This window comes from Sebastes fasciatus, chromosome 4 (assembly GCF_043250625.1).
Source record: "Sebastes fasciatus isolate fSebFas1 chromosome 4, fSebFas1.pri, whole genome shotgun sequence".
NCBI classification, from domain to species: Eukaryota; Metazoa; Chordata; class Actinopteri; order Perciformes; family Sebastidae; genus Sebastes; species Sebastes fasciatus.
This window is the reverse complement of record NC_133798.1, coordinates 35,135,571-35,161,896: the sequence shown is the minus strand read 5'-3', so window position 1 is coordinate 35,161,896 and position 26,326 is coordinate 35,135,571. Positions and strand designations below refer to the sequence as shown.

The window sequence follows — 26,326 nt, the reverse complement described above, 5'->3', positions numbered from 1 at the left end:
CGTCAACAAAGACAAAAACACAGTGAGTTTCTCCTGTCAGATGTAGAACAGGTTCATGTTGTTGATGTGTGAGCTGTCAATTATCAGACGTTGACGTCAGAAGCTAATGTAATTTGATCCCTGCCAGACCACAATAAGAGAGATGAAATTGGATAATGGCATCGCAAACCCAGTTGTCTGTTGTCAGAAAATGAATCAGATGTCGGCGCTTCTTTGAGTTCTCAAAACAGCGTCTGCTCACAGCTGCACTATCACGTTGTGCACTGTGATTGATCAGCAACAGAGACGAATATCCGCCAGGAGGGTCGGGAGTTAAATTAGGAGTGAATTAAATGCTTTGGAAAACGGTCAAGAGTAATGCAACTTATTTAGCTAAAACATACTAAACCCCCTGTGTGGTCTCTGGTTCACCACCAGTCAAATCTAAATAAAAATGCACCCGTGGCCTAATCTTGAAATCTGCATCACAAGTAAATGACAAGTTAACACAAAAACTACAACTATAATCACAATAAATTAACAAACATGACGACAAAATCAAGCCTTGAGGTCTCTCTTGAAACTTAAAAATCAAGCGATTTTATGAGTCTTGATTTTAACAAAGAAGTGACGCACTCAAGTTTTGATTTTGTGTCTTCATTTAGATCACATTGTTGGTTATGAACCGATGGCACATGGAGTGAATGGGATGGAGAAGAAGAAGAGGAGGAGGGACTTTGGCGAGTTGGGATGATGCTCTACAAAACATTCAAATTTAAGTTTGTTTGTTCAGATATATTCCTGAAGAGTATAACTTTAAATGTTGGTATTATTGTAGATGCCAGCCCTCCTTACATCAACCTCTAGCACAGCCTACGGGAGGTGGTTTACTGCTGTTGATACCAAACCTGTTCCCTTCTGTATCACATGTGCTATTGGCTCAAACATCGGTGAGAAATCACCTGGACGGGACGCGTGAGCTGCTGCCGAACAGAAGCAAGTGCAGCAGAGAGGGCGATGAGTTCAACACCACCGACTGTGTTTTCATAGTGAATCAGAAGTTTCTAAATAGAAGCTATAATCCTCTTTTCTCCTTTGTGACTCATTCTCCTCCACGGAGGGAGGGAGGGAGGGGTTGGGATGGTTAAACAGCATCCATTTGTAAATAAATGGAGGCCGAACAAGGATGCATGTTACCGATGAGCTGTTAATGAGCTGTAAGTGGATGAAAGATGGCTAGTGAGAGAGGAATCAATGTTATATTGGAGTTAATGTTATATTGGATGTGAGGCTCTGGTGACTCTGTGCGGCCCCTCTGAGGCACTGCTCTGGGGCAGGAGCAACCCTCGCTCCCCTCCACCTTTTGGGGCCCCCGGAGACCCCAGAGGGCCCCCGTGTCTCTGTATGTTACTGTTCCCACTGCACGCACAGAATCCTTCACCTCCACGTTGCGCACGGAGGGGTCTGGGGCGGCTTCGGGCCAGTCAGGCAGCTCCTGGTAGCCGCCGGCCTTGGCGTTCAGCAAGTGGGACAATGAACCCAACTGGAAGTGGTCTCGATCTGCAAAAACACACAAGAAAAAGGAATCCAGAATGCAAAGTTATCAAATGAATACTTCATTTAGTGTAATCAGTTAGTAGAGACTCTTTAACTTTAATTTCATTAGAGAGTCAAATCACTAAATGTAATTAAGCCCTAATGAATATTCCTGTATGAATATTGGCCTGTTCATAATATAACCATGGAAGTGTTACGAAAACTGAAAATAAAAGATCACAAACCAGATAAAAACCTGCTAGCTGATCAGATGAATAATCTCTGTTTCAGTGTTCAAGGTTATCTCAAGAATTAAAGTGAGGCTGTGTTAGCGTTCAATTCTCTCCCAGCTGTATGTAATCGGCTTCTGTACCTTTAAATGGAGACTCGAGGATCGGTGCAGGTTTGAGGGCGAGGAACAGTTTCTTGGCGTACTTGCTGAGAGCTCCGCTCTTCTCGGTGGGCACGATGAGCTGGCGGATGAAGCGCGCCCGATCACGTATGTCGTAGTTCTGGTCGTACTTGGCCAAGTTGAGAACATACTGCGTCAACAGTTTGGTCTGCGAGAAGAAGAAAATATGAAGGACATGAAGGATGAGGACAGTAGAAACAAGAAAATCTACCATCTGATGAGTTTGTGTGTGTATGTGTGCAAGTGTGTGTTTGTGGAGGGGTGCTCTGTTTGCGTGCAATACATTGCATTGGATTATAATTAGCGGACAGAGTGTCACTAGGTGGTCGCTAATTGTTTCCCAGGATTTTGAGTTGGTAGGGTGTGAAATTAACAAACTACCAGCAGTTTGACATGAAATGTGTTTAAAGAGTGGAATTTGTGGGACAAATAAGGCTGCTTATTTTATGGCAGTTACTACCATTTTTATGTCTAAAAAATAATTTCTTAAAAAGTATTTAAAAATTTTTTAAAAATCTGAGCACACCTAATATTGTAGAAATACCTGTTTTACAAAATGTTTGACTCTCTTTGACATTTGAGATGGCTGAATTTGTTGTATTAGTGACGTTTCTGCACTGAAGCTTAGTAGCGTTGCACACACTGTTGACAAGTTAAAGTTTTAGGGGCCGTTCACATGCCCGTTTTTTGTGCCCTCAAATCCATTGTTGTCAATGTAGACCCGTGGAAGGCGTGCTCAAAAGCGAGAGCGATGCCGTTGCAGCGCGCAAGTGTTTCCAAGTGCCTATTTTTCAGGGTGCAACAGCTGCACTCCGAGATAAAAATAGTTCAACTTTGCTTTGACGAGAAACAACCAATGACAGCCGGCAGATGTCTTGTCTTTCTTCTGTAAATCAATGAAATATCAGTCTACGGTAAATATATGGAGGAGAATATTAATCGTTTTAGTGCAGGGCTACCCAGAGCTGTACCATCTGTTCCACGGACTATTTTACTGCTTCACCCTTTCAGTCCGAGAACATCACAACATCCGGTTAAAATGTCAGTCAAACTGACACAGAGAAATCGAGCATTAAAGCTTTACAGCGCAGGGAATCCATTTATCTTTGTTTTGACTTTGTTTAGTTTTAGTCAGTGAGGCTTCCTGCTAAATTACCACAACTTCATCATCATCGTCATCGCAGCGTGCAGGTTTTGGTTTAGGTGCGACAGGTGCAGCGCAATGCCCCAAACACCTTGGATAAAAGGATGAAAGCGGCACAGCTGCCATTTTCGCCACGTTTTTTTGATGCAACAAGTGACCGGTCGCTTGGAGTTTTTTCTAAATATTACTAGTGATAAATAAACACATATTGTTCACACCTGTTTGGAGTTGGTGAGATAGAGCTTGGCGGCCAAATTGATGATTTGTAGCTTGACAATGTCCTCTTCGTTAGTGAACGACTTGGCCATCTTCCTCAGGACATCCGGGGCAATCTTCGGTACATGCTCACAGTATTCTCCAATCAGCCACAGGATGCTGGCCCGCGCCATCGGCACCTGAGAACGATCAAAATGACATTAGATGGTTGTGTTTGTTAGGATAAACCTCATTTGGCAAGCTTGTTTTTAACACAGCAACCAATGAGCTTTTCAAACAAAGAACAACTCTTGTTTCCTCTGCTGTAACCAGAAGCTTTAAAGCCAGACAGCAGTTTGTGAATGAGACTCTCACCTGGATGTTGTCTGTTAGTTTCGCCATGTGCTTTATGATGTCGCTGTGCTTCTCCGGCTGCATCTGCAGCAGCTTCTTAATAACCACCACCGACTCAGCTACGACCAGCTCTGTACAACAGGAGGAAGAGTCATGAATAATAAATGAACATTGAATGTGTTTCATCTTCATCCTAGACTAAAATTCAAATTCAGTCCTTTACTTATTCATTGAAGGAAACAGGTTGTTTTTATTTGCTGTTTTTCAGCTTGTCTCTCTGAGATTTGTATCTAATCTTCTAAAACGTTTTATCTTCTGGTTCTATTTTTTTCACTATGCTAAATTATATTTCATAATTTACAAATGCAATTGAAGAATCTTGATTAATTATCCTATTGACCCGATATCTGATACGCTGGCAGCAACAATTTATTCTTAAAAAGCATCTACGTGTCACATAGACAGACTCACCGTCTCGGTTGGACAGCAGCTGCACCAGGCCGTTCAGACACGTGTCCCTCACCTCGCCGATGTTAGTAGCGCAGCGGCCGATGGCTTGGATCGTGGCAGCCACAAAGTCTTTGTCCATGCTTTTAATGTACGTCTGCCAGAAAGAAATATTTGCTCAATACAGTAAAACATAAATAATAATAATAATAACTTTATTTATATAGCACTTTTTAAAAAACAGAGTTACAAAGTGCTGTACATACATAAAACAGAACAAAGCAATGAAAAGACATGGGGAAAATAGACAAAATGTCAGGTAGCAAACCATGCATTACAGAGGCAATTACAAATAAGAATGTAAAAACAATAATGTTAATTTAAAGAACAGACAATGAAATAAGTGAAAACCAAAATAGACAAAATAACGACAAAGTTCATGACAAAATTCACTCTTCAAAAGCGTATTTCACTGTACCTGAAACTCTCTGAGAATGGTGGAAATGTTGGTCTCATTGGCCAGATTAGTGAGAACCTCCAGCTGCAAAAGACAAAGAAAAGAAATGTTTCAAACACTGAAAACTTAATTGATAAAGGGAATACAAACCACATTTACTGTAATTACTGTACAGCTTTTTCCAATAGCGTTGTGTACTTACAGTAGTAGGACCTTTCATTTGTAAAATTGTACTTTTTTCACATTAATGTCTACATTTTAACTCAGCGTAAGTGGGTTTAAAATGATTGAGGATAGGCAAACGATGCTGCAGATATACTGTATGTTATACTAGCATGCCTCAGAGTTAAGAGACTTAACATTCCTCCATTTATTCAGTGTCAAGGTTAAAAAGAAAACAGATAGCGGCACAATTCTGTGTAAAGCAAGAATTGAATAGAAAAGGAAAAGAAAAGAAGAATAGAAAAGAACCTTAAGGACTTTAATCTGTGTTGGGTCTGTAGAGCGGATGTAGAAACTCTTCAGGTACGGTTCAAACATCCCCTGTGAAACATAACGACAGGAAGACAAGAAAGAAAATGAATCTGCAGCTCCATCAGCATTTGATTTTAAATTCCACACATAAACAACCAACAGATATCACCAAGTGTAGCTCACCCGTCTCTTAATCGTCATCGTTGCCACGTTCTGAAGAACGACATACTGGACTTCACTGGAGGGAGAGAGAGAAACAGGAGAGATTGATGGAGACAATAGAAACAGATGTATTCAATCCCCTTCTCGCTCCTGTCTACTGGACGTGAGAGACACTGTGGCCATATTGGAGGTCGCCAGCTCTTCACAACGGTGGTAATATTTGTAAAACTATAATTAGGATCAAGATCATTTAACAACAAATCAGACAACTAACATTTCAGGGCCCTTAACCCTCACAGTTTTGTTGATAATACATCATATTTATTACACTGGCTAACAAAAGATACCAGTATGTTACACTAGGCGAGGGCAATTTTGTTTGGATGTAGTCTGTTTGAATAACTCACTGGAAATTAGATTAGCTGAAATTAGAGATCTTGCAGCCAGCCGACAGCTTGCCAAACAAAGACAAAAACAAACTAGCTTGTTGTGTAGCTCAATTTCTTTTCTGGCTAATTACAAGCAGCCACATTAGCTTATAGCCTGTAAGTTCATTCACAGTGAATGGCAACATGATTGAGAACGGGCTCCACTACAACTTTTTGTTTCAGATAATATTAAGGTTGAAATATTTCTGTTAGCTTGTTTGCTGCTCTTGAGAGTTTTGTTTGATTAGAGAGGACTTTAAATGCCCTATACAAGACCCCCGGTACACCCACACAGGTTGTTTCACTTAATCCGCCTAATTACACCTCTAGTCCTGGCTGTGTGATTGTGCTCTTAAAACACATTGTACTGCATCAGTTGAACAAAAGTCTAATCAAATAACTAAAAACCACCTGTGTGGGTGTGCAGGGCCTTAAAAGCTGTGATATATTCATTTGAAGGAAATAAGGAGACTAACTCACTTCCCACTAGGGTGAACATATTTTCAAAACCCCACAAACCGGGACCCTTAAGTGTACGTTCATGCACGTGCACATGTATGCGCTTATGCACGCACCATAGGCGTTTTGATCAGGATGGAGGACAATTATTTGAGCGCTTAGTTAGTACCGAGTGCACCTTTCAGCACCATGGACAGCGCCTCAGCAGTTGAAAAATTATGTTTTGCCTCCCAAAATCCACCAAAACATAGTTTATTTGACAACTGTATAATATCTATAATCTCTATAATAATATATTTGATCGTCTGATATCTTTTCAAACTAAACACAAGGTATTTGTCAGTGTACACAAGCAAAGGCTGCCGGCTAAATGACACATTCTATGCCAGCTATTGTGTATTGCTATCTGGTTGTCTTAATATGATCTTTTATATCGGCGTTTCCACTGTGCATGACTGAAAATGTGTGCAGAATGCAGCATTTTCATTGCTGGGTAGGCTCCTACTTTATGAAGGAAGGGAAGGCTGACAACAACGTAACTATTACAATAATTTAACGTTGAATAACAGTGTTAACAGTGCTAATAACAGCCAAATAAATTCTTGGTACTCAATAAACTCAAACTGAAGCTTCAAACTTCAGCAATTCTCTTGCAGATATATGTACCGTACATATTTGCTTCCTCTGACAGAAAACAACACCTCTCCTGACTAACTGCATGTCCTGCACAGGAGAAAACGCTCTCAACCCCAAGCCGGAGAGCAAACAGTTATTTTGACCGCAATGAAAATGTTGTTTTTGAAACGCTAAACATCAACAAATATGGATTGAAGCAGAATATTCCATTACATAAAAACATGTTGTGAATTTTAGAAATAATTACATTGATCTTTTTTTCAATCAATTTTGACTTTTGGACTGACATACCACAGGACATCTCCATTTTGTTATATTTGTAGATGGTCTAGTACAAAACAAGACCAATAAAAAGGTTTAAAGAACTTAAGCAGCTTTCTTGTTAAACATCTCGGCATTATTCTTCAACGTAGTAAACCGATGTGGCTGTAATTATAGCCGAGACTCCATACGGATAATAAAGTCTAGTGAAACATATCGTACGGTGCCACGGTTTTCTGACAAATCCCCCGAAGGGAGACGCTGCCGTTTGGTCGCTGCTGAATGATGAGCCCATTACAGCACTTGTTCAATAAGAGGCCGACAGTTTGCAGGACTTACAGCCGAAAGGCCACCTTTGTGCCATCATCACTCCTGATAGTTTATGCCTTCATGTTTACCTCAGACTCACTGGGCTCCCTGTTTAATTTCACTTCCTGCTTCAGGGCTGTACAGATTTATTTCACTACTCTCGCCTGTCATTTCTTTTCTCCTGTTTTCCACTTTGCTGAGTTTCATGGTCATTATAGTTTTATCACATTCAGCTGTGTAGTTTTTGTTCCTTTTCAAGTGAGACTCATAAAACGCAGCTCTTATTATTTTCTACCTTAGCTCCATTTTTCAGCCACAAGAACGCTGTGAGATGGCTCACGCTGCTCGCTCGATTAAACTGTGATTAATTTTGGAATACGCTGCTGCCAACATCTATGGTATAGCAATTATAACGGACAATTTATTTCAAATTATAGACAGTACAGCTCACCTGTGGCTCCTCAGAAGACGGACCAGGGCCTTGGCGATCACCCCAACCTCCACTTTAGGGGCGAGATGGAAATACAGCTGAGCCACAGCCATCACCACCTGCAGAGAAAACAGAGGGAGCTGTAAATCACCACCAGTGATACAATCTCACAATATAAAATACAGTAAAACGTTGCATGTACTATATTGTCCGTCTGGGTGTTCAACGCTCTGTTCTCCATTGAAATTCATTCATTACCAAAACAATAATCCATTACCACCACTGCCTTACGCTGCAGTATGTTGCAGTGCTGATGGATCTATTCTGCCAATGTGTTGAATATGCATGAAAGACGTAAATCAAATAGTGTTTTTTTACAGCTCTCAGCTAAAAGTGAGAAAACTAAAATGTATTTAAAGTCCAGGAAATAATCTGGCACTGAGTCATTCAGGGGGAAGGGTTGTGTTTTCAGTCAGCATATCGCAGCGAACGGGCTGAGTGAAACATAACAGTAAAGTAATGGGCCATAAATTCAAAACGGAGAGCTGGAAGACGCTAAAACGCTCTGCAGAGTCAGGTGAATAATTGTTTTCACATTACACATAAACATTTGATCCCCTTTTGATGTACAAATATTGTTTCAAAAAGCTTGAACCCGCAATAACTGATTTCTTTGGCCACTCGGGGGCAGCGGTAACAGCTGTGAACACAACATAACCATATCGTCACCAATTAGGTTGGTATGGCCAATTTGTTTGCAAGAAGTTGCTTATTTCCACATCCTATAGTTATGGAGAAACATTAGCGTCGGAGTTGGACTCGTTGGAGTCGTGTTTCTGGCCACCGGGTGAATAACAGTCCAATATTCACTCTCTTTTAGCTCTGTTTTTGGTCTCCACCAACTCCTTAGGGAAATATCTGTCTCTTTAGCTGCTAAAAGCTCCCCTCTGTTCACCAGCAGGGCAGATAGTGTACAGTGGGTTTATCAGAGTTTTCCAGGAGATGAAAACAGCTGTCTGCAAGACTGATGAGAGTGAAAGAAAACAGTAAAGTTATGGGCCATAAAATCAAAACAATGAGCAGAAAGACACTAAAACACTCTGCAGAGCTGAGGGGAGCTGCAGAGTGTCTCTGTTGACATAGACATATTGTTTCAGGAAACTTTAAACCTGCAACAACTGTCCATTATTTGCTCTGTTTTTTATCTCTTCCAACTCCTTAGGGAAATATCTGTCTCTTTAGCTGTTGATGGCTCCACTATGTTCACCAGCTAGCCGCTAACTGTGTCTGTCTGCTGTTTGGTGCTGAGAAGGTAGTGTACAGTAGGTTTATAGAGCTTTGTCAGTGAAAACAGCTGCCTGCTGCGACCAGAAAAAGTCACGATGAGAGCAGTAAGAGTGACAGCTAAACAATGAGCCGAAACTCACTATAAAGCTCCGTAAAGCCGAGTGGGATAAATCTCTGTAATTCATAACTCCGAACAAACCGTTTCACATTTGTCACATTGTTTTCACATTGTCATTTGATGCATTGTTAAAAGGGATATTTCGGGTGTTTTGAAGTAGGGTTGTATGAGGTACTTATCCGTAGTCAGTGTATTACCTACAATAGATGGCGGTCAGCAGCTTGGAGAAACAGACAGGGGTACCAGCACGAGAGCAAAGCAATGCACTGCTGTTCACGGGGCCGGCAACAAAATGTATTAAAAGGCCCATCTAAAAATCAGTATAAGTGTACGCTATATTTAGCATATTTAACCGCTTTACCCGTCCGACAGGGAACTGAAAACGTTATCTGTGCTCTCTTCAAAGCCGCCAGTCTCCTCTGAAAAAAACTGTAATTTTACCTCGCAGAACACGGGGGGTCGCTGGCCTACCGCTGCCTCGATCGGTTAGTTTGTTTGTGCTATTATGTAACTTTGGTGTTTTAAAGAATTAGTTTGGATTCTAGCTAAAATTATTGCTTTTGTCAATGGAGTCTGGTGGCTTTGAAGAGAACAAAGATGTCGGAACGGGCTATCTGACAGCAAGGTAAAGCGGTGAAAATGTTCTAAATATAGCGTATTAGGTGGATAAAATACGTTTTGCTGTCGGCCCCGTCCACAGCAGTATATTGCTTTTTTTACTGTGTCATTACTCCTGTCTGTTTCTCCAAACTGGGGGTGTGCAGACCGTCATCTACTGTAGGTAAAACACCTACTATGATAAAGTACCTCATACAACCCCGCTTCAAAACACCCAGCTTTATTAATTTCCTCTGGGAGATTGTCCCCATTTCAGAGTGAGAGGTCAGCTCTGATTAAGTGCCCAAAGGCCCTTCAACTGCTTGTTAACAAGGTCGTGCATTTGAAGACTTCAACTCCTCACAACACCGACCTGCTGCTCAGTGTGGAACAATGTTGGAGAGAAAACAATTATGATCTCTACCATGGCAACTGACTCAAGAGGAGAGTTAATGGGCTGTTATACTGATGTAATGTGTGTGTATTATTTAGAAGTGTCTCACAGCTGCGTTGCGGCTCTGCAGGAGCGGCTTGGTGTTCCTCAGCAGCAGCCGGTGGTCTGGATCCATCACGTACGGCTTCCTCTTGGCCAAAGGAGCCTCTGCCTTCTTGTCTTTCTCGTCCTCCTCTTCGGTATCATCATCATCTGAGCCGTAGAAGGTCTTGTCGTTTCCTTCCTCCAGCAGGGACTCCTGCAGAGACAGTGGGGATTAATAAACAGGCAAACAGACCAAGACAGAAATCTCTCTTGCGTGGAAAGTAGTTATTGTCTGCTTAAGAAGTCACCAGATGGTAATTTGTTCTTGAATATATTTGTCATAAAGCAGCAACACTGTATGAGAAGCATCATTAGACATCCTCGCGTTAGACAAACATGTAGTGCAAAATGGTTGTACCAATTTGTCGCCACATGCGTCGGGAATTACAACAATAACAATGTTCATCCCAGTATGAACATTTTTTCAATTTGTTGCTAATCGCTTACGAAAAAATAACTCGACAGGTGGGTCTGAAAAATGTATAAATAAAATAAATCACCAAGTTGGCAACATTGAAAGAGAAAAATAATGATTAGGATGGTTTCAATTTGCACCTCTGCACAGTCACAATGGAAGAATAGAATTAATCCAACAAAATAAAAGCTGTGCACCTGTACACTTTTGTTGCACAGTAATCTCCCCAAATCCTGTTCCAATGCAAATGAGTTGTTTGTGAATTTACTTCTGAGTTTTGTTAATTTGCATGGACTCCTGTAACATGCAACAATGAATTAAACAATGACAGTATACAGTATAGAGCGCTACAGGAATAAGTGGCAAAACCCAGTCTCAAAGTGAATGGATTTTTTTTAATGGGTTTTTAGTTAGATGCATGAAATAAAGTCTGTGGTTTACACAAGGTTAAGAGACTTTCAAGTTTTGTTCTACTATATAAAATATACCAGTTGTGAATATTGAAGCTTTTATATGTCTTAAAGGTCCCATATTGTAAAAAGTGAGATTTTCAGGTCTTTTACATTATAAAGCAGGTTTAAGTGCTATATAAATACTGTTAAACTATCAAAACGCTTAATATACGGAGAAACACACATAGAATTCACACATAGATTCAGAAATTGCACGTTTGAAACAAGCCGTCAGGATTTCTGTCCATTTGTGATGTCACAAATATACAATATATAGATCATTACACGGTTTTAAACATAAACATTCTAAATTTGTCTCAGTTTATATCCTGTTGCAGTGTATGTAAATAACATCAGCTGACAGGAAGTAAACCTGGACCCAAACTGTTGCCTAGCAACGCAATTCTGTTGAAATGCACTAAAACGGAGCGTTTCAGACAGAGGGTGAATACAACTTCATAGTTTCTTTTGAACTGTTTTTCTTGTCAAGCTCCACAAAGGATCCCAGGAGGATGTATTTTAAATGTCTACTTTTACCTTTGCATAGGATGAGAATGTGACGGAGGAGGATGAAGAGGGGGAAAGCCTCACAGTGGAGCAGAAACTGCTGTGGCTATGAGCGGGCTGTCTCGCCAGACGACTCAGTTTGCTGGTGAAGTGAAACAACAATTTACCGCAGTGAACAGCAGACTGCGCTCCATGGAGGAGAGGCTGGCTGCGTTGGAAGCCAAGATGAACTGCGGCCCCAGCGTGGAGGGGATTAAGAGGAAAAGACTGGCGCACAATCACAAAATTGCGGTAAGAATATATTAACTGCTGAGCTAAAGTCACTAGCAGATCTGGATAGAGTGTAAACAACTGTGGGATTAGAAGGAGCTATGAGTGCTTGAGCAGAACTAGTGTAAATTATTAACTGTACAACAGGAAGCAAAATCAGCCTTTAAGAAATAATTATTTGATATTTATCATGATACAATTTTTGGCAATATCACCCAGCCCTATTACAAACTGATTAAACTTTCATATATTTTTTTGTCTTGTATTTTATAGGAAACTGTGTGTCGTCTTCACAACTCCAAAGCAAATTTTAGGCGTTACGAACCGGAGCAAGGGTAAGGTAAAAAACTACGCTACATGTATTCTGCTGTGTAAAAGTAAATAAATACAATTATTTATTTTTTCCCTTTTATTTTGTTTCAGTAATTAATACAATTATTTGGTTATCCTTTGTTTTTCCGTCCTTTACCTGAATGTACTGTATTCTATAACCTGTAATCCTACGGGTGAGTGGGGTCGGATGGTAATGTCGATTTCTTATTTTCTGAATGGTGGCTCTTTGTAGTTGAAAGTTGGTTAAAACTTTGAAAATCAATAAAATACATTTACATAAAAAGTAAAAAATACTGTCTCTGATCTATTTGCGTTTTGTTTTCACAGACTGACGTCGCCTCACAACCAGGCAGTCACTTCTTATTTGGCCGAAGCTCTAGCTGCACGTCCGTGTTTGCACAGTGTGGATAATGACGTCATTCTATGTAAATAAGCTTTACTGTTTTTTGTTTTTTTTTACTTTTACTGAGGCTATTTCTGTCTTTTATTTGTAAGATTTAATTGTTTTCCAGCTGCATGTAAGACCTACTACGAGACAGTATGCAGGAAGTTCCAGTACAGCCGACCGGAGCAGACCTTGCGACTCGGACAGCAGCCATGAAGACTTCAGCTCGGAGAAGGCAGAGGGTAAGATTTATAAGATTGATTAGATTCAACTTTAAGTACTGAGACAACAAAAGCAGTTTAGCATCTAACCAGAAGTGCAAAAGAAGCAGTGATGTACATATAGACGGAGGATGGATTGTGTTAACACGTAGTGCATTGAGCAGTACTGATTGTCTGTACTGATTGTGTTTAGAGCTGCTGGAAGCAAGGCAAAGTGTACTAGCAGCAGATGACGTGTGCATCACGATTGCACGACTGGTATGATGTTCGATGAGGAAGATGGCACCTTTGGAGGTGTCTGTGTGTATCGTGTGGCATCTACCCTTTCGCAGCCAGGAGCTCACCGACCTGTATGCCACACTTCAGGCAAGACTGGAATCTTATCCGAAGTACACGGCTACCCATCACAGACGTCTGCACATTGGACTAAATTCGGACAGAATGCCACCACATACATGTGACTTAGCTGCTGGGATTTAGTGACATTTGCAGGCGTTCACGGGGGTGAAAATCATTTTTTTTCATGCAGTGCAGCAGAAGTTTTAATAACTGATTGATTTTGGGGACTGTACTGATTCTGTATTCTTACTCACATTCATGTTTGGGTTGAGGAACTGGGTCCTGGCGTAACGGGTGAGCATGTTGATGATGACGACCTGCCCCCACTCCTCCACGTCGATCAGGAGGTTACACAACTTCCTGTAGTTCTTGTGGATCAGGTCAATGCGCTCTGGACACACCTCCTCAAAAGCCATGACAACGCTTCCTGCCACCAACTGCAGCACACAACAGGTGGTGGTGTTATGGAGGATAATGCTCTTAAATGTCAGGAGAGTACATGTTATCCATGAGGATTACTGATGCACAAAGTACAATCCATGCATTCTCAAATTACACCTCAAGTTGGACAATAAACCTCTAAATGGTGACTGAATTTCTGTTGGAAACAGAACAGCTTGTGCAAAAACTGCAAGGTGAAGAGGGAGACTGGTTAAACAAATGATGAGCCTTGAAACAACTGAGGCAGTGAATGCAATCTGGTGAATGTGCACAGAAGTTTGGTTCTGATATGGTATGAATCTGTATGATTATTGTATTTGCATTTGTTAAAATAAAAGAATCTGGTGGAAAAAAATAGTGAAACAGTGGTGCAAAAACCCACCGTGGTTTTGTCAGCGAGGAGTTTCTCTATGACTTCAATGAGCTGGTCCTTCTGTTCTGGATCCAAACTGAGCAGAGAAGAATCAAATTATTAAAATGATTGAAACAGGAAATGCTGGAGAACGAGTTACCAATCATTTATCTTAAAAATTATGTTGAGTATAAAACAAAAGGATTTTACTGCCAGAGCAGTAATGGATTTTCCTTTTACTGCCATAAAAGGCTTCAATTTCAAAATGACAGCGGGGATCAGGACTCTGTAATATGCTGCAGGCTCAAAAACAGATTTCTAACTTACAAATATATAATTTATGATACCTTTGATTGATATAAAGCCTCTGTTAAAGCCACGATATATGTAACTAGAAGGCAAATTCAACAAGTAGTAATAACTGAAATAATCTAAGTTCACCATACTGTCTTTAAACCCAAAACAAGGAATCAGGGGTCTGAGTACTGAAAAGGTCTCGGTAGGTCACCTGTAGAGTTTAGGAATTGCATGAGCAGCCGTCTTCCTGACGTATGGAGACATATCAGAGGCGGCTTCTTTGATGGCCAACATCATTATGGGGACGATGATCGTGACCCGGATGCTGGAGAGGACTCGCAGAGCGCTGGCTCTGATCAGCTGGTTCGGATCCTGCAAACATTAGACCCCCAATTTTGATAAATGTGTTTGTTTCTGTTGAGAAAAAGTAAAAATCTGAAGGAATTGCCAGCTGCTGTACCTTCAACCCTCGCTGAAAGGTGGAGATGGAGAGCAGAGCGAGATCCTGCTGCTCCTCGGCGTAACGCACCAAGTAAACATAGACCAGCTTCTTCACCTATAGAGAGGAGAAGTAAGAGGGAAGCAGAGCGATTAAAAAAAAACAGATTTAATCCAAATTATGTAGATTAGTTCAATTATTTTCACTGAGATAAATCTGAAGTGAAGAGATGAAGCAAAGTGATAAAAACCTTAAAAAGAGGAGAGGAGGAAAATTGCTATTTTGTTCAGGTGAGATAAAGCTGAACCCCACGGGGCTTTTAAAAACGTGATAAGATTATTCATAAATTACAAGCAAGCGAAATTTTTAAAAAGCCTCAATGCAGAAAGAAACTTTTTTACCACATACATGAGCTGAAGAAAAGGAGCAAATAATACATGAAGCAACATGAAACCACACTCATTACAAACCTCAATGTTTTTACAGGCCACATTTTTCACCACAGCAGGGAAGAGATCTGATGCGTTTTTACCTCGGGCGATCATCTGCAGAGAAAACACACAGCAGAAAGCAAAAATAAAATCAGCAGTGAGGATTTGACAAGGTGACATCTTTCAATCATTTGTAAGAGAAGATTCAAGTTTTTCATGTTTTATTTCAGCCCCCTTTTCATGTTTTTCCTTCCCTTTCATCTTCTCTGTCCTGCAGGGATGATGAATGAAGAGATGGGTGTGGAGCTTCAGATTATGAATATTTAACAGCTGACTGCACAGTTTGTATCTCTAGCCACTGTAGTTATATCATCCAAAACGTTGTCTTACAGCTGAAGTACAGTTTTAGTTTGTATCTACATCTCTCTTGGCGCGTATTAGGGCCATTGTAGGTATAAAAAAAATTTACAGAGCCGGGGGAGGGGGTTAGTATTCTGAGAAAAAAAAACATAGAGATTAAAGTCATAAATTTACAAAGGCTGTCAAAGTTAGTGCGATAATAATAATTTAGTTTTAACGCCACTAATTTCTTTAACGCAATAAATCATATGAAAGTATCATATGAAACTAGAAAACCTGAGGAATCCATTGGTACCAACCAGGTCATGCTATCTTATCAGGAAGGAGGTTAAATTATGCTCCAAACTTTCACTAAATTTTGGTGAAGAAAAACTGGCATGGCCATTTTCAAAGGGGTCCCTTGACCTCTGACCTCAAGATATGTGAATGTAAATGTGTTCTATGGGTACCCACGAGTCTCCCCTTTACAGACATGCCCACTTTATGATAATCACATGCAGTTTTGGGCAAGTCATAGTCGTTGTTGCCTCTTGGGCTGCAGTTTGCCATGTTATGATTTGAGCATATTTTGTATGATAAATGCAGTACCTGGGAGGGTTTCTTATCAATATTTTTCATATTTTTTTGTTGTTGATTGATTTCCAAGTTAATAAGTTACCACTTTGCAAGGTCGGATCAACCTCATCACTCTTATACCACCGTTAAACACTGCGCTTATCCGTGGCTGGATCGTGGGGGCAGCAGGCTAAAATTCCACACGTCCCTCTCCCCTGCAAACTCTAACGACATAATTCACCATAATCTGTGGGTCAGCACAAGCAGTTATGTTATCTGCCTTTTCTGTGTTGTTTTCACTTCACTCTGACACAATTACAGTTAAAAACGTCAATCATGGTAACGCAGTGTGTTCAGAGTAACGTCTTCTCAACTGTTGCTGTGCTGAAATAAAAGACACGCTTTCGTGTAGTCAAAGATAGAAGTTGTTCGTCGCTACTTTCCTGTAACTTCTATAATATTCAAATTTATGTTCATAACAGAATATGAAAGAAAAAGTGTATATCTATAAATATCTTTATATATATATACAGTATATATATATATCTTTCAGGATATTCGCCTCGCTCAGTTTTTCACGTTTTTTCTCGTAAATTTGCCACTTTAATCTCAGAGAATATCCAAGTTTTTGACTTGTAAATTTATGACTTTAATCTCAGAAATTCTTACTTCTTCTCTGAATATTACCCCCCTTCTGTGGCTCTGTAATTATTTTTTTTTTCTACCTACAATGGCTCTAATACGCTGTCGTACATGGCAGCATCTTTGCATTCAAAATGATGAAATCAGGTTTGGTACAGAGAACAAGCTTTGGGTCTTTACTGTTGTCTGAATTAATTAAAAATGATGCATGTTGAGCTGAGACATTTTTTTTCTCCAAACTTTCCATGCCTTTGTCCTTTCACTCATCGTGCAGCTGTACCTGCTGATCAGTGAAATCCCAAAGTAAACACTATTTATACTCACAGCCACGATCCGCTTCATTGCCTCCAGCTTCAGGGAGTCTTTGTTGCTGTCCAGCATCTCCTTCAAGTCGTCGTGTCTGAGGGAGGAAAAACAGTGAAAATTATCTCACAGCTTATTTTTTTTTACCAGCACACGAAACAGCAAAATACTCTGATTACCGAGGCCTCAAACAAGACACACAGACCCGTTTTACGATTTCCATTCAATGCTCAAAATGTATCAAAGTCTGCAAGTGTGACCCAGAAATTATTCTCTTTGAAGTGTGAAATCCAGCTTGCAAAATATGGAAACCTTTGAATCTGCAGCTCATAAAAGCGGGGTAATTGGAAAGTGAAATGATAATCCCTAAAACATGTTGACTTCTCACAGAAATAATAGATATTTTAGCAGGAATGGGGGAAGAAACATTTCTCCATCAGAAGATGTGACCCAGTGCAACTGTAAACCAGAAAAGTGAAGCCAATGCTGAAGTGCCTTAAACTTGTATTCTTTCTAACAGCCAGCAGGGGGCGACTCCTCTGGTTGAAAAAAAGAAGTCTGGTTGTATAGAAGTCTATGAGAAAATGAGCTTACTTCTCACTTGATTTATTACCTCAGTAAACATTGTAAACATGAGTTTATGGTCTCAATCACTAGTTTCAAGTCTTCTTCAATACAGCATGATGTTCATTTAGTAAATTATGGTCCCATTTAGAGTCAAATAGACCATAAGGCAGGGGATGCTTTAGGGCGTGGCTTTGACAGGTCGCTACCACGGCGGTGTCCGGTACGGGAGTTGTCCGTGTTTTTGTCTTACAACTTTAACCCTTTCACAGTGTGTTTTCAGTTCATGAAAGTTAATTCTAACCTTTTCGGGCGCCTAAAAATGTATAAATATCTTATTCAGCGTTCGGTTGTACTTAGCTCCACCCTCTATCACTTCTGGTTACAACAAAATAAGATGGCGACGGCCAAAATACCGAACTTGAGGCTTCAAAACAGCAGTCCACAAACCAATGGGTGATGTCACGCAGACTACGTCCACTTCTTATATACAGTCTATGCTGTAGGTCTATTAATATCATACAAGCTTGCTTCTTTTTTATTAAGATAACTCAATAACTATCCATTGTGGGAGATTCTAGGGCTGAAAAGAACAGTAGTTTGGCAGGAAAATGAATCAGCAATTATTCTGATTATCAATTAATTGTTTAAATAATTCATCGAGCACAAATGTAAAACAGCGTCTTGTTCCAGCTCCTGAAATGTGAGGATTGTTCTCTTTTTTTCATTATATATTGAATATCTTTGTGGAAAATGAAAGGACCATGAAATTGTAATTGCCATTTTTCACTATATTATGACATTAAATCGATTCATTGTCAGATTCGCCTGCAGAGTTGAGGAGTAACTGCTTGTGGTAATGTGCTATATAAAGAAGAATATAATAATTTCACTGCTAATTAGTTGAGATGCACCAATACTGGAGCGGATATCGGGCCGATACTGACTCAAATAGCTGGATCGGGTATCTGTGACAATGGAGCCAATCTATTCATTTCGATTCATTATGTTTATATACTATTTACATTATATACTGCAATTTGAATTCCTGTTTAAGTTTTGACCAATATGTAGCTGCATTAAAGGTTTCCACTTTAATTATAATTATATTATTTCTGGTGTACAATTTATTTTAATAATAAAGAACAATTAAATTAACATATATCTATGTTTTTACTGGTCACATTTTGTTTTACAAAGTTAGGAAAGCAATATTTAAGTCCAGCCTGATGTTTCCTTACACATAAAAGAATGATCCCAGTCACTTCCACACAGTGAGGCATACAGCTTATTAATTAAACACTGGTACTGGATCGGTATTTGGTATCAGCCGATACCCAAAGCCCAGGTATCGCTATCGGTATCGGGACTGAAAAAGTCTCATCGGTGCATCCCTCCTAATTAGCAGTAAACACAAAGGGTTATGGGAATGCTATTAGTTTTGCAGAATTCGGTTATAAACCAAGATATTGGACAAATTAAAATTTTGATGTGCTGTTGGCACCAGATGACTCATCAGGGGATCAATAAAGTTATTAGGATTCATCCTCTGGGCAGCGTAGATATCTGTAGGTAAAGTCAATCCATCCAATAGTTGTTGAGATATTTCAGTCTGGACCAAAAAGGTGGATAAAAAGGGTTCCATCTATGTCTTATCTGTAACCCAGTTAACATGTTCATCCATCCTCCGTCAGAAGCGATGGGAACAGACCAGCTAGCTCACACACATGAGGAGCAGGATCTTTTGAGTGGATCTAAGCCGACATTCTCCACCCTGCTGCAACACAAACACACAAAAACAACACCGACAGTCGGGAGGAGGAACCTGCAAACAGCAACAGTGCAGACGGGGTCACTGCTGCTACGGCTGCCAGGATAAAGACTCCAGACTAATTGAATGTTGAAATACTGATCGATGACATCTGTTTTTGCTGCTCCCTGTTGTCGAGTAACAGAAGAGAACAATACCTCACCTTGTTGTAGTTCATGAAAACCTTTTATAATTGTTACATTTTGGGATAAGATCTAAAGGATACTGACTTTAAAGCAACACATTATTTTGGATTAATAACATTTTAGGTATGTGTATATGGAAGAATTAAAACAGATAGATCCGCACACACGGCTCAAGAGCCTGGTGCTCAAAATGTTGCAGCAATAAAAATCCTTCTAACTGGAGCTATTCGGTTTGCGGATCTATCTGTATTAATTCTGCCATATATATTCCTTTGATCCAGCACCCATCTTATCGGACACTGGATGTGTCTTTCTAACAGTTTTATATGTGGATATGGAAGCCCATAGGGGACTTTACTAAAATAATAATGTAAACTTGAAAATGAAAATGTAATTCCACAATTTCATTATAATTTTGTGTTATTTTGAGTAAAAATGAAAATGAAAATTCAATAATCAGATTTGCTCATATGGCCATGCTATGATCATATTAAAAGGAAAATGGAAAATCTGTTTTTATTTTTAATTTTGAAATTCGTACAAAATTAAAAAGTTAATTTAAATTTGAAAATTAAAATGCAATATAAACAATGTATCCAGATTTATTTATTTATGCAAGCAGTATTAGTCAAAATGAAAATGTCCTTTTTAATAATTTGAAAATGAAATTGAAAACGGCATTTCATTTTTCAAAGATTTACTCTAACCTGCTGTACAGTGGATAACAGCTTTTCAATTTTTATTTTAAACTGGTCATAGAACGCCCATATGAGTGTGGAAATAGCTAATGTTATTGTTGAAATAAATTTTCATTTTCAAGTTTAAATTTATCATTTTAATAGAGTCTCCTCTGTGATATTACAACTACATGTTGCAAGGGATACGGCCATCTTAATTTAGGATTTACTTGAATAATTCATTTTATTTTATTTTTTAGAGACATAAATCAACATCACTGTAAATGTTGAACAGTTTGTGGATGGTACAAACTGTCTATTAATCTCATATTAATATTTGATATTTGAAAAGTCTTTTTGTGTGATTGTTATAACCTTGTTCACAAAAACTGTAGTTTCCGTGTGGAGTGTCTGTGTTGGTGTCAGTTTGCCAGAAACAAAACTCTAAACTCAAAACTACCAAACAGGAAAAAATCCACAAACTGAAAGAGTCGAATATGAAACTTGGGTGGGGTTTGGTTGGTGGTGGGCGAAGGTGATTAGAAGGCTGCAGAGCTGCACATTTCCCCCAACTAGTTTCCAAGGCAACAAAGGATGCCATAAAATGAAGTTAAGTGATTTCCTGCCTTCCTGCAGCGCCTTTGTTGCATCTGACTGAAGGTTTGTAGAAACACAGAGCTCTACCTCTGGGACTTTATGCTCTGATTCATGCCACTCACAGTGGTACAATATATAACAGGTGTTACATGCTTTTATTACATCTGGCAAAGAGGGTTTTTGTCTTGTTTGTTTGTCTGTTAATTAATTAGCAGGATATCTCCTAAATTGATCAAATCATTTTAGTTTATTATAGTTTTAGTACGAAGAACAGACTGGTGTGGATAGCAACACCCTGCGTTTATAAAGCATTTAATATGGAAATAGGGCTGGGCGATATGTCCAAAATGTTCAATTCTGATATAAGTTATTTCATATCTTGATAACGATATACATTACGATATAGCGTGTTTTCTGGTAATTTAATAAATAAAGTCTGTATGACATAACCACATAGTAAAGCCTATTTTTGTATACTCACGTGTGAATTAAATACTTGAAAAATGAAAAGTATTTTCTCATTTAATTAAGAACTTCAGTGCAAAATGAACACAACAAAACATGATATATTATATGTATTATATTTCCAGCTATACACTGACTATGTTTACATGCACACAAATTCAGAGTAATCAGATTAAAACAATAGTTTGATTTAACTGAGTTTGACCAGATTTTATGAGAAATTTCAGTTAGTATTTGCTTGTTATTATAAATTTAGATGATGTAATTTGTATCACGATATCTCGATATATGATTTCATCACAATACGATTCCATTGAAAGATGATAAATTGTTGAATTATCGCCCAGCCCTTTATAGAATAAATGTAAAATGCTTCTGTTTTTCTGGATTCCTTAATTTCAGTGATATTAAAGGCATTTCAGGCATATTAAATTATTAAATTTACATCACTCCTCCTCCTCAATGTTCACCTAAACGTTATCAAATGTGGTGCATGAAATATTTAGATGAGCCAGAAGGAAGTTTGATTTGCTTTTTAATGTGCCACACTTACATCATTTAAATATCCATAATAATGTAATTGTGTGTCTGACTTCCTTCAAGTTTGGCAGAATTCAGAGTTCTAATATTCCTATATACATTTTATTTATTTATATTTATTTATCATATATTTATTTATTTTATCTTTGTCAATTTTATTTTACTTTATTTAATTATTTATTTTGAAGATTTTTCATTTTCTTTTGGTTTACTTATGTTTGATATTGTTCTCCAAATGCAATCCTGTATATTTTATATTATGCGTTTCATATTTGTGAAACATACAATGTGTTGAATGTATAATCCTTGGCTCAATAATAAAAACTCACTGTCATCAGACATTTACACAACCTTATCAGATATATTATTATAATATATTATTTTGAAGTTGATCCATATCCAGATGCTGATTTTAAAATTAAAATCTAAACATTTTCTGAGAGTAAAATAATTATACAAGTAATTTAGAAGATTGTGCAGCTTGTACATGTTCTCTGATCTTTATAGATTACTCAAAAGTTAATACTCTAAACTACCTATTCTAATTTTAAGTTTGTTTTTTACTTCACATCTTCATTATACACGCAGTAAATACCACATATACTTCAAACACACTGAAACCAACACTACAAACAACTTTCCAAACTATTTGATCCAACCTTGGTCAGAAGTTTTTACATCATTCCTCTTTAAGAGTGGGAGTCTGTTGGGGTTTACTCCATATTTCATCTGTTTTGGTGGTGTGACAGCAGTGAATGGAGGCCTTGCAGTCTGTGGCTGCTGCAGAACACAGTTGACTTACAGTATCACGACTCCAGTTTAACGTGTGTTTCTGTGAAAGATTTCTGCTCTCCATCCTCAAGCATCAAAGTGTTAATAATTTCATTGAGTGATTAATATAGTTCACTCTGTCACACACACTTCAAAACCTAAATACATCAAAGAGTGTTGAATTAAAACCTGACAGTATCTATAAAACGCTGTTCGTGACGGATTATTTTTGGAAGCAAGCGATGAGCCGACGCTGGTTTCTTGGTTACAAATATATGGCTGTGTCCCAAAACAAATTAAAAAATAAACTCTGACAAAATGCAAAGATAACTTTGCCCAAAGCACTGAAAGCCCACACATGAGGATGAGTAACACTAATGCTGATTTCCAGCAGAAAATGAAGGTCCCAATGGTTCATTTCTCCCTGTGAAATCGTGATGATGGGTCGCGGCCTCTGGCCATGACTCCAGAAATATGAACATTTCTATCAACTAGTCTCTTCATTACAGCCTGAAATGTGTTCTTCCGCTTCCTGGTTTGATGTCAACTTCTAAACATGAAGTGTTTTTCCTTTTAAGGGGACAAAATATTAAAAGAAAAGTCAAACACAAAACACCCAAAAAAAGCAGCTAGTGGTGATATATTAAAATAAAATACAAATATAACTGACTTTCATGACAATCCATCAAATAGTTGTTGAGATATTTCCCAAATCCAATCCAATAATGTCAACCGAACCTTATAGTGGCAGGAGGCTAGAGTGGCTAGACAAAAAGTCAAAGGATCACCAAAGTCATTAGGATCGATTCATCCTCTGGGCACTGTGGATATCTGTAGCAAATGTCATGACTACCCGTCCAATATTGTTGAGAAATTTCAGTCTGGACAAAAGACACTGTCGTCCCTTGAGCCACGCCAAAACCATGACTAAAAATCGACAGCAAATCACCGTCAATCGTAGGTGTAACATTTTGCTGTCTGAGCTTCTTACAGGGATAAACTCATTGAACTCACGCTGCTGCTGCTACATGACGTTGCTCTGACCTTGTTCTTTGTATGTTCTCACTCTCTCTTTCCTTACACATCAAACCTACAGCTGAAAGCAAAGAGCATCATTTCTGTGGATGATATCAATCATCAAGGAAACAGAAAACTAGGTTATGATTCACAACACAACTTGACTTGAAGTTCAAAATTTAGCAGGCACTTTCAATGTTTTTACCTGACAAAATGTCACGATATAGAAACTTACCAACCGCAGCCTTAATTTGTTTTACGGCTTGTGTCAATTTACCACCTTGATCAGCCTCACTAATTAATAACGCGACAGGGATTCATGTGGCTTGTTTGATGACAAACAGGCCTTCTGAAGATCTAATTAAAAAACGGACCCGAAAACGTTGATTACATTTGTTGTAGCGGTGGCCAAACATTAAACCTGTCAAAGAGCAATTATCAGCAATTTGCAGCAACAGACAAGTTACACATGCATTATGAGTAAAAGTCGTAGTGTTAGTAGTAGGAATGTCACATGTGGTTGCTTAAAGGGCGGGTCCATTATTCTGTTTTGTTTTTTTAAAAGGTTTTTATATCATTCTGTAGTTTCCCAGTTGTGTTCCTTATGTATGCTCACATGTTTTAGCGTCAAAATGCTAATTTCCGAAGCCCTTCTAAAAACATTTTTCCACGTGACCTGACGTAGGTTTCTGCATGATGGCGTTGCTACATGTTCAGTATATATTCATCCTTATATAGTCAGTGTATTAACATTACATACAGTAACTTAGATAGTGGTCGGCATGCTTCCAGTTTGGAAAAGCAGACAAGAGTACCGGCACGAAAGCAAAGCTGTGGATGCCACGTTTGGATCCAAAAGTCACATAATCACACAAACAAACTAAATCTGATCGATGCAGCGGTAGGCCAGCAACTCCCGTGTTCTAGGAGGTAAACATTCTAAATATAGCGTATACTTAAACTGATATTGATTTTTTTAGGTGGCTAAAATATGTTTTTCTGCTGCTCTGGTCCACAGCCGCTTTACCTCGCCATCAGACAGCCCTTTCCAACGGGGAACTGTAGCAGTTATATCGCTCTCTTCAAAGCCACCAGACAACATTCACAAAAACAGTGATTTTACCTCGCAGAACGCGGGAGTTTACATACAACCCCACTTCAAAAAATCGAAACTAACACTTTCTGTTGTTTCTAAATATCAGCACAGCTAACTACTGCTAGTGTTTACATTATTCATAACCTTATTGATTAGCTTACTTTGTAACCTACGTCACTGCTTTTGCTAATGGTTGAGTGGGTGTTTCCCTTTGAAAAAAACAAACAAAAAGAAAGATGGACCCTCCCTTTATAAACCGGGCAATACCATTAAAATCAAGGAAAAGATGGGTACAAATATAATTTTACAACAATTTAACAGCCTATAAGGAAAGAAAAACATCTTTCACCATTTTATACACTCATCTTTCCTGCTATTTTTATCTGCCAAAGCATTGTGGCCCAACAGGAAGATTTAATGGCTCAATGAATTAAAAATTATAAGTTATGAATGGACCAGGAGAGAAATACAGTCAATCTATTTGGCCATGATGCATTTTAACAAACTATAAATGCCACCTCAGTGAATTATCTTAGAGATAAAGCCTCACATTGAGCACCTAAAACGACCCTCTGACTGGGTTTATATTTCTACAGCTCATGCCCAGAGGGCCCACAGTAATTCTACACCGACACTGGTTCTCTCATTTCCACTGGATTTTGTCCCGTCCTGACGAACAACAGCTGAATTTACAAACAGCTCTGAATTATTTAACCCGCTGTGGTACGACAGAGCACACCAGCGGTCGGGTTACCGGGCACCAAAGCCAAGAGATCAGCCGAACTCTTCAGCCGGAAAGCCTCCGTGGAAGTAGGCCTCCAATGTTCAATGATATACGACTTCACACGCAATGTCACGTTGTTCACCAAGAACAGAGCTCTGCACGACCGCATCGACGTTAAAAAAGGAGTAGATATGGAAATGTATTTGCATGAATCAGAGAAAAGATTGAAGAGTTGCAGCCTGCATTTATAAGTAGGCTGTTTTACATAAGTCGACTCTTTGAGAGGAGAAAGTTTCTTGTTTTTTCTTGGTGACAGATATAAAATACGCCTGCTCAAACCAACCAGAACTGCTCTTCAGTAAAGCTCTCATCCTGTAAAATGAGAATAATCTAGTTTATAAGTACGACCCAATAAAAGCATAATTATAGCTCTCTTTAAGCAAATCTATTTCTGAAGAGAACCATTTTTGATGTTCGTTTGAAAGGTTTGCAGTCTGATTAAATAAAGAGTACAGCAGCTCCTATGGCCCTCATCATATTATAGGTCCGATTCACAAAACAGAATGCAAATGTCTCATGATAACGGCACCAACAGAGAAAAGCTATGGACTTATATATCTTGGACTGAATAGGTAAACTGGTACCATTCACTTTTCTTTACCAGTGGTTCCCATCTGTTTTGTTTTGTGACCATTAAAAGTGAAGCTCTAATGTCCATTTCACATGTTGCACATGTCTATGAGTTATGTTATGTTTAGGGCTGTCAAAGTTAACATGATTATAACACGTTAACATGCCCACTTTATGATAATCACATGCAGTTTGGGGGCAAGTCATAGTCAAATCAGCACAATGACACATTGACAGCTGTTGTTGCCTGTTGGGCTTCAGTTTGACATGTTATGATTTGAGCATATTTTTTATGCTAAATGCAGTACCTGTGAGGGTTTCTGG

General features: G+C 38.9%; 1 protein-coding gene across 10 annotated transcripts in view; it reads right to left on the bottom strand.

Moving 5' to 3' along the window:
• ap3b2 (adaptor related protein complex 3 subunit beta 2) overlaps positions 1-26,326 on the bottom strand; it is a 49,794-nt gene that overhangs the window by 13,087 nt on the left and 10,381 nt on the right. For 7 of the 10 annotated variants that reach the window (XM_074633911.1, XM_074633913.1, XM_074633916.1 and 4 more), the window contains exons 2-17: positions 16,987-17,062; positions 15,145-15,219; positions 14,696-14,791; positions 14,447-14,607; positions 13,969-14,035; positions 13,400-13,582; positions 10,189-10,377; positions 7,705-7,802; positions 5,182-5,236; positions 4,996-5,067; positions 4,546-4,608; positions 4,092-4,224; positions 3,642-3,751; positions 3,290-3,466; positions 1,889-2,075; positions 1,421-1,539 (exon numbers count right to left, since the gene is read on the bottom strand). In XM_074633911.1, coding sequence (XP_074490012.1) covers positions 1,421-1,539; positions 1,889-2,075; positions 3,290-3,466; positions 3,642-3,751; positions 4,092-4,224; positions 4,546-4,608; positions 4,996-5,067; positions 5,182-5,236; positions 7,705-7,802; positions 10,189-10,377; positions 13,400-13,582; positions 13,969-14,035; positions 14,447-14,607; positions 14,696-14,791; positions 15,145-15,219; positions 16,987-17,062 — 1,861 coding nt within the window. Of the gene's footprint in view, positions 1-1,408; positions 1,540-1,888; positions 2,076-3,289; positions 3,467-3,641; positions 3,752-4,091; positions 4,225-4,545; positions 4,609-4,995; positions 5,068-5,181; positions 5,237-7,704; positions 7,803-10,188; positions 10,378-13,399; positions 13,583-13,968; positions 14,036-14,446; positions 14,608-14,695; positions 14,792-15,144; positions 15,220-16,986; positions 17,063-26,326 lie in introns of all 10 variants that reach the window. The other 3 variants (XM_074633912.1, XM_074633914.1, XM_074633907.1) reach the window with 1 other exon arrangement.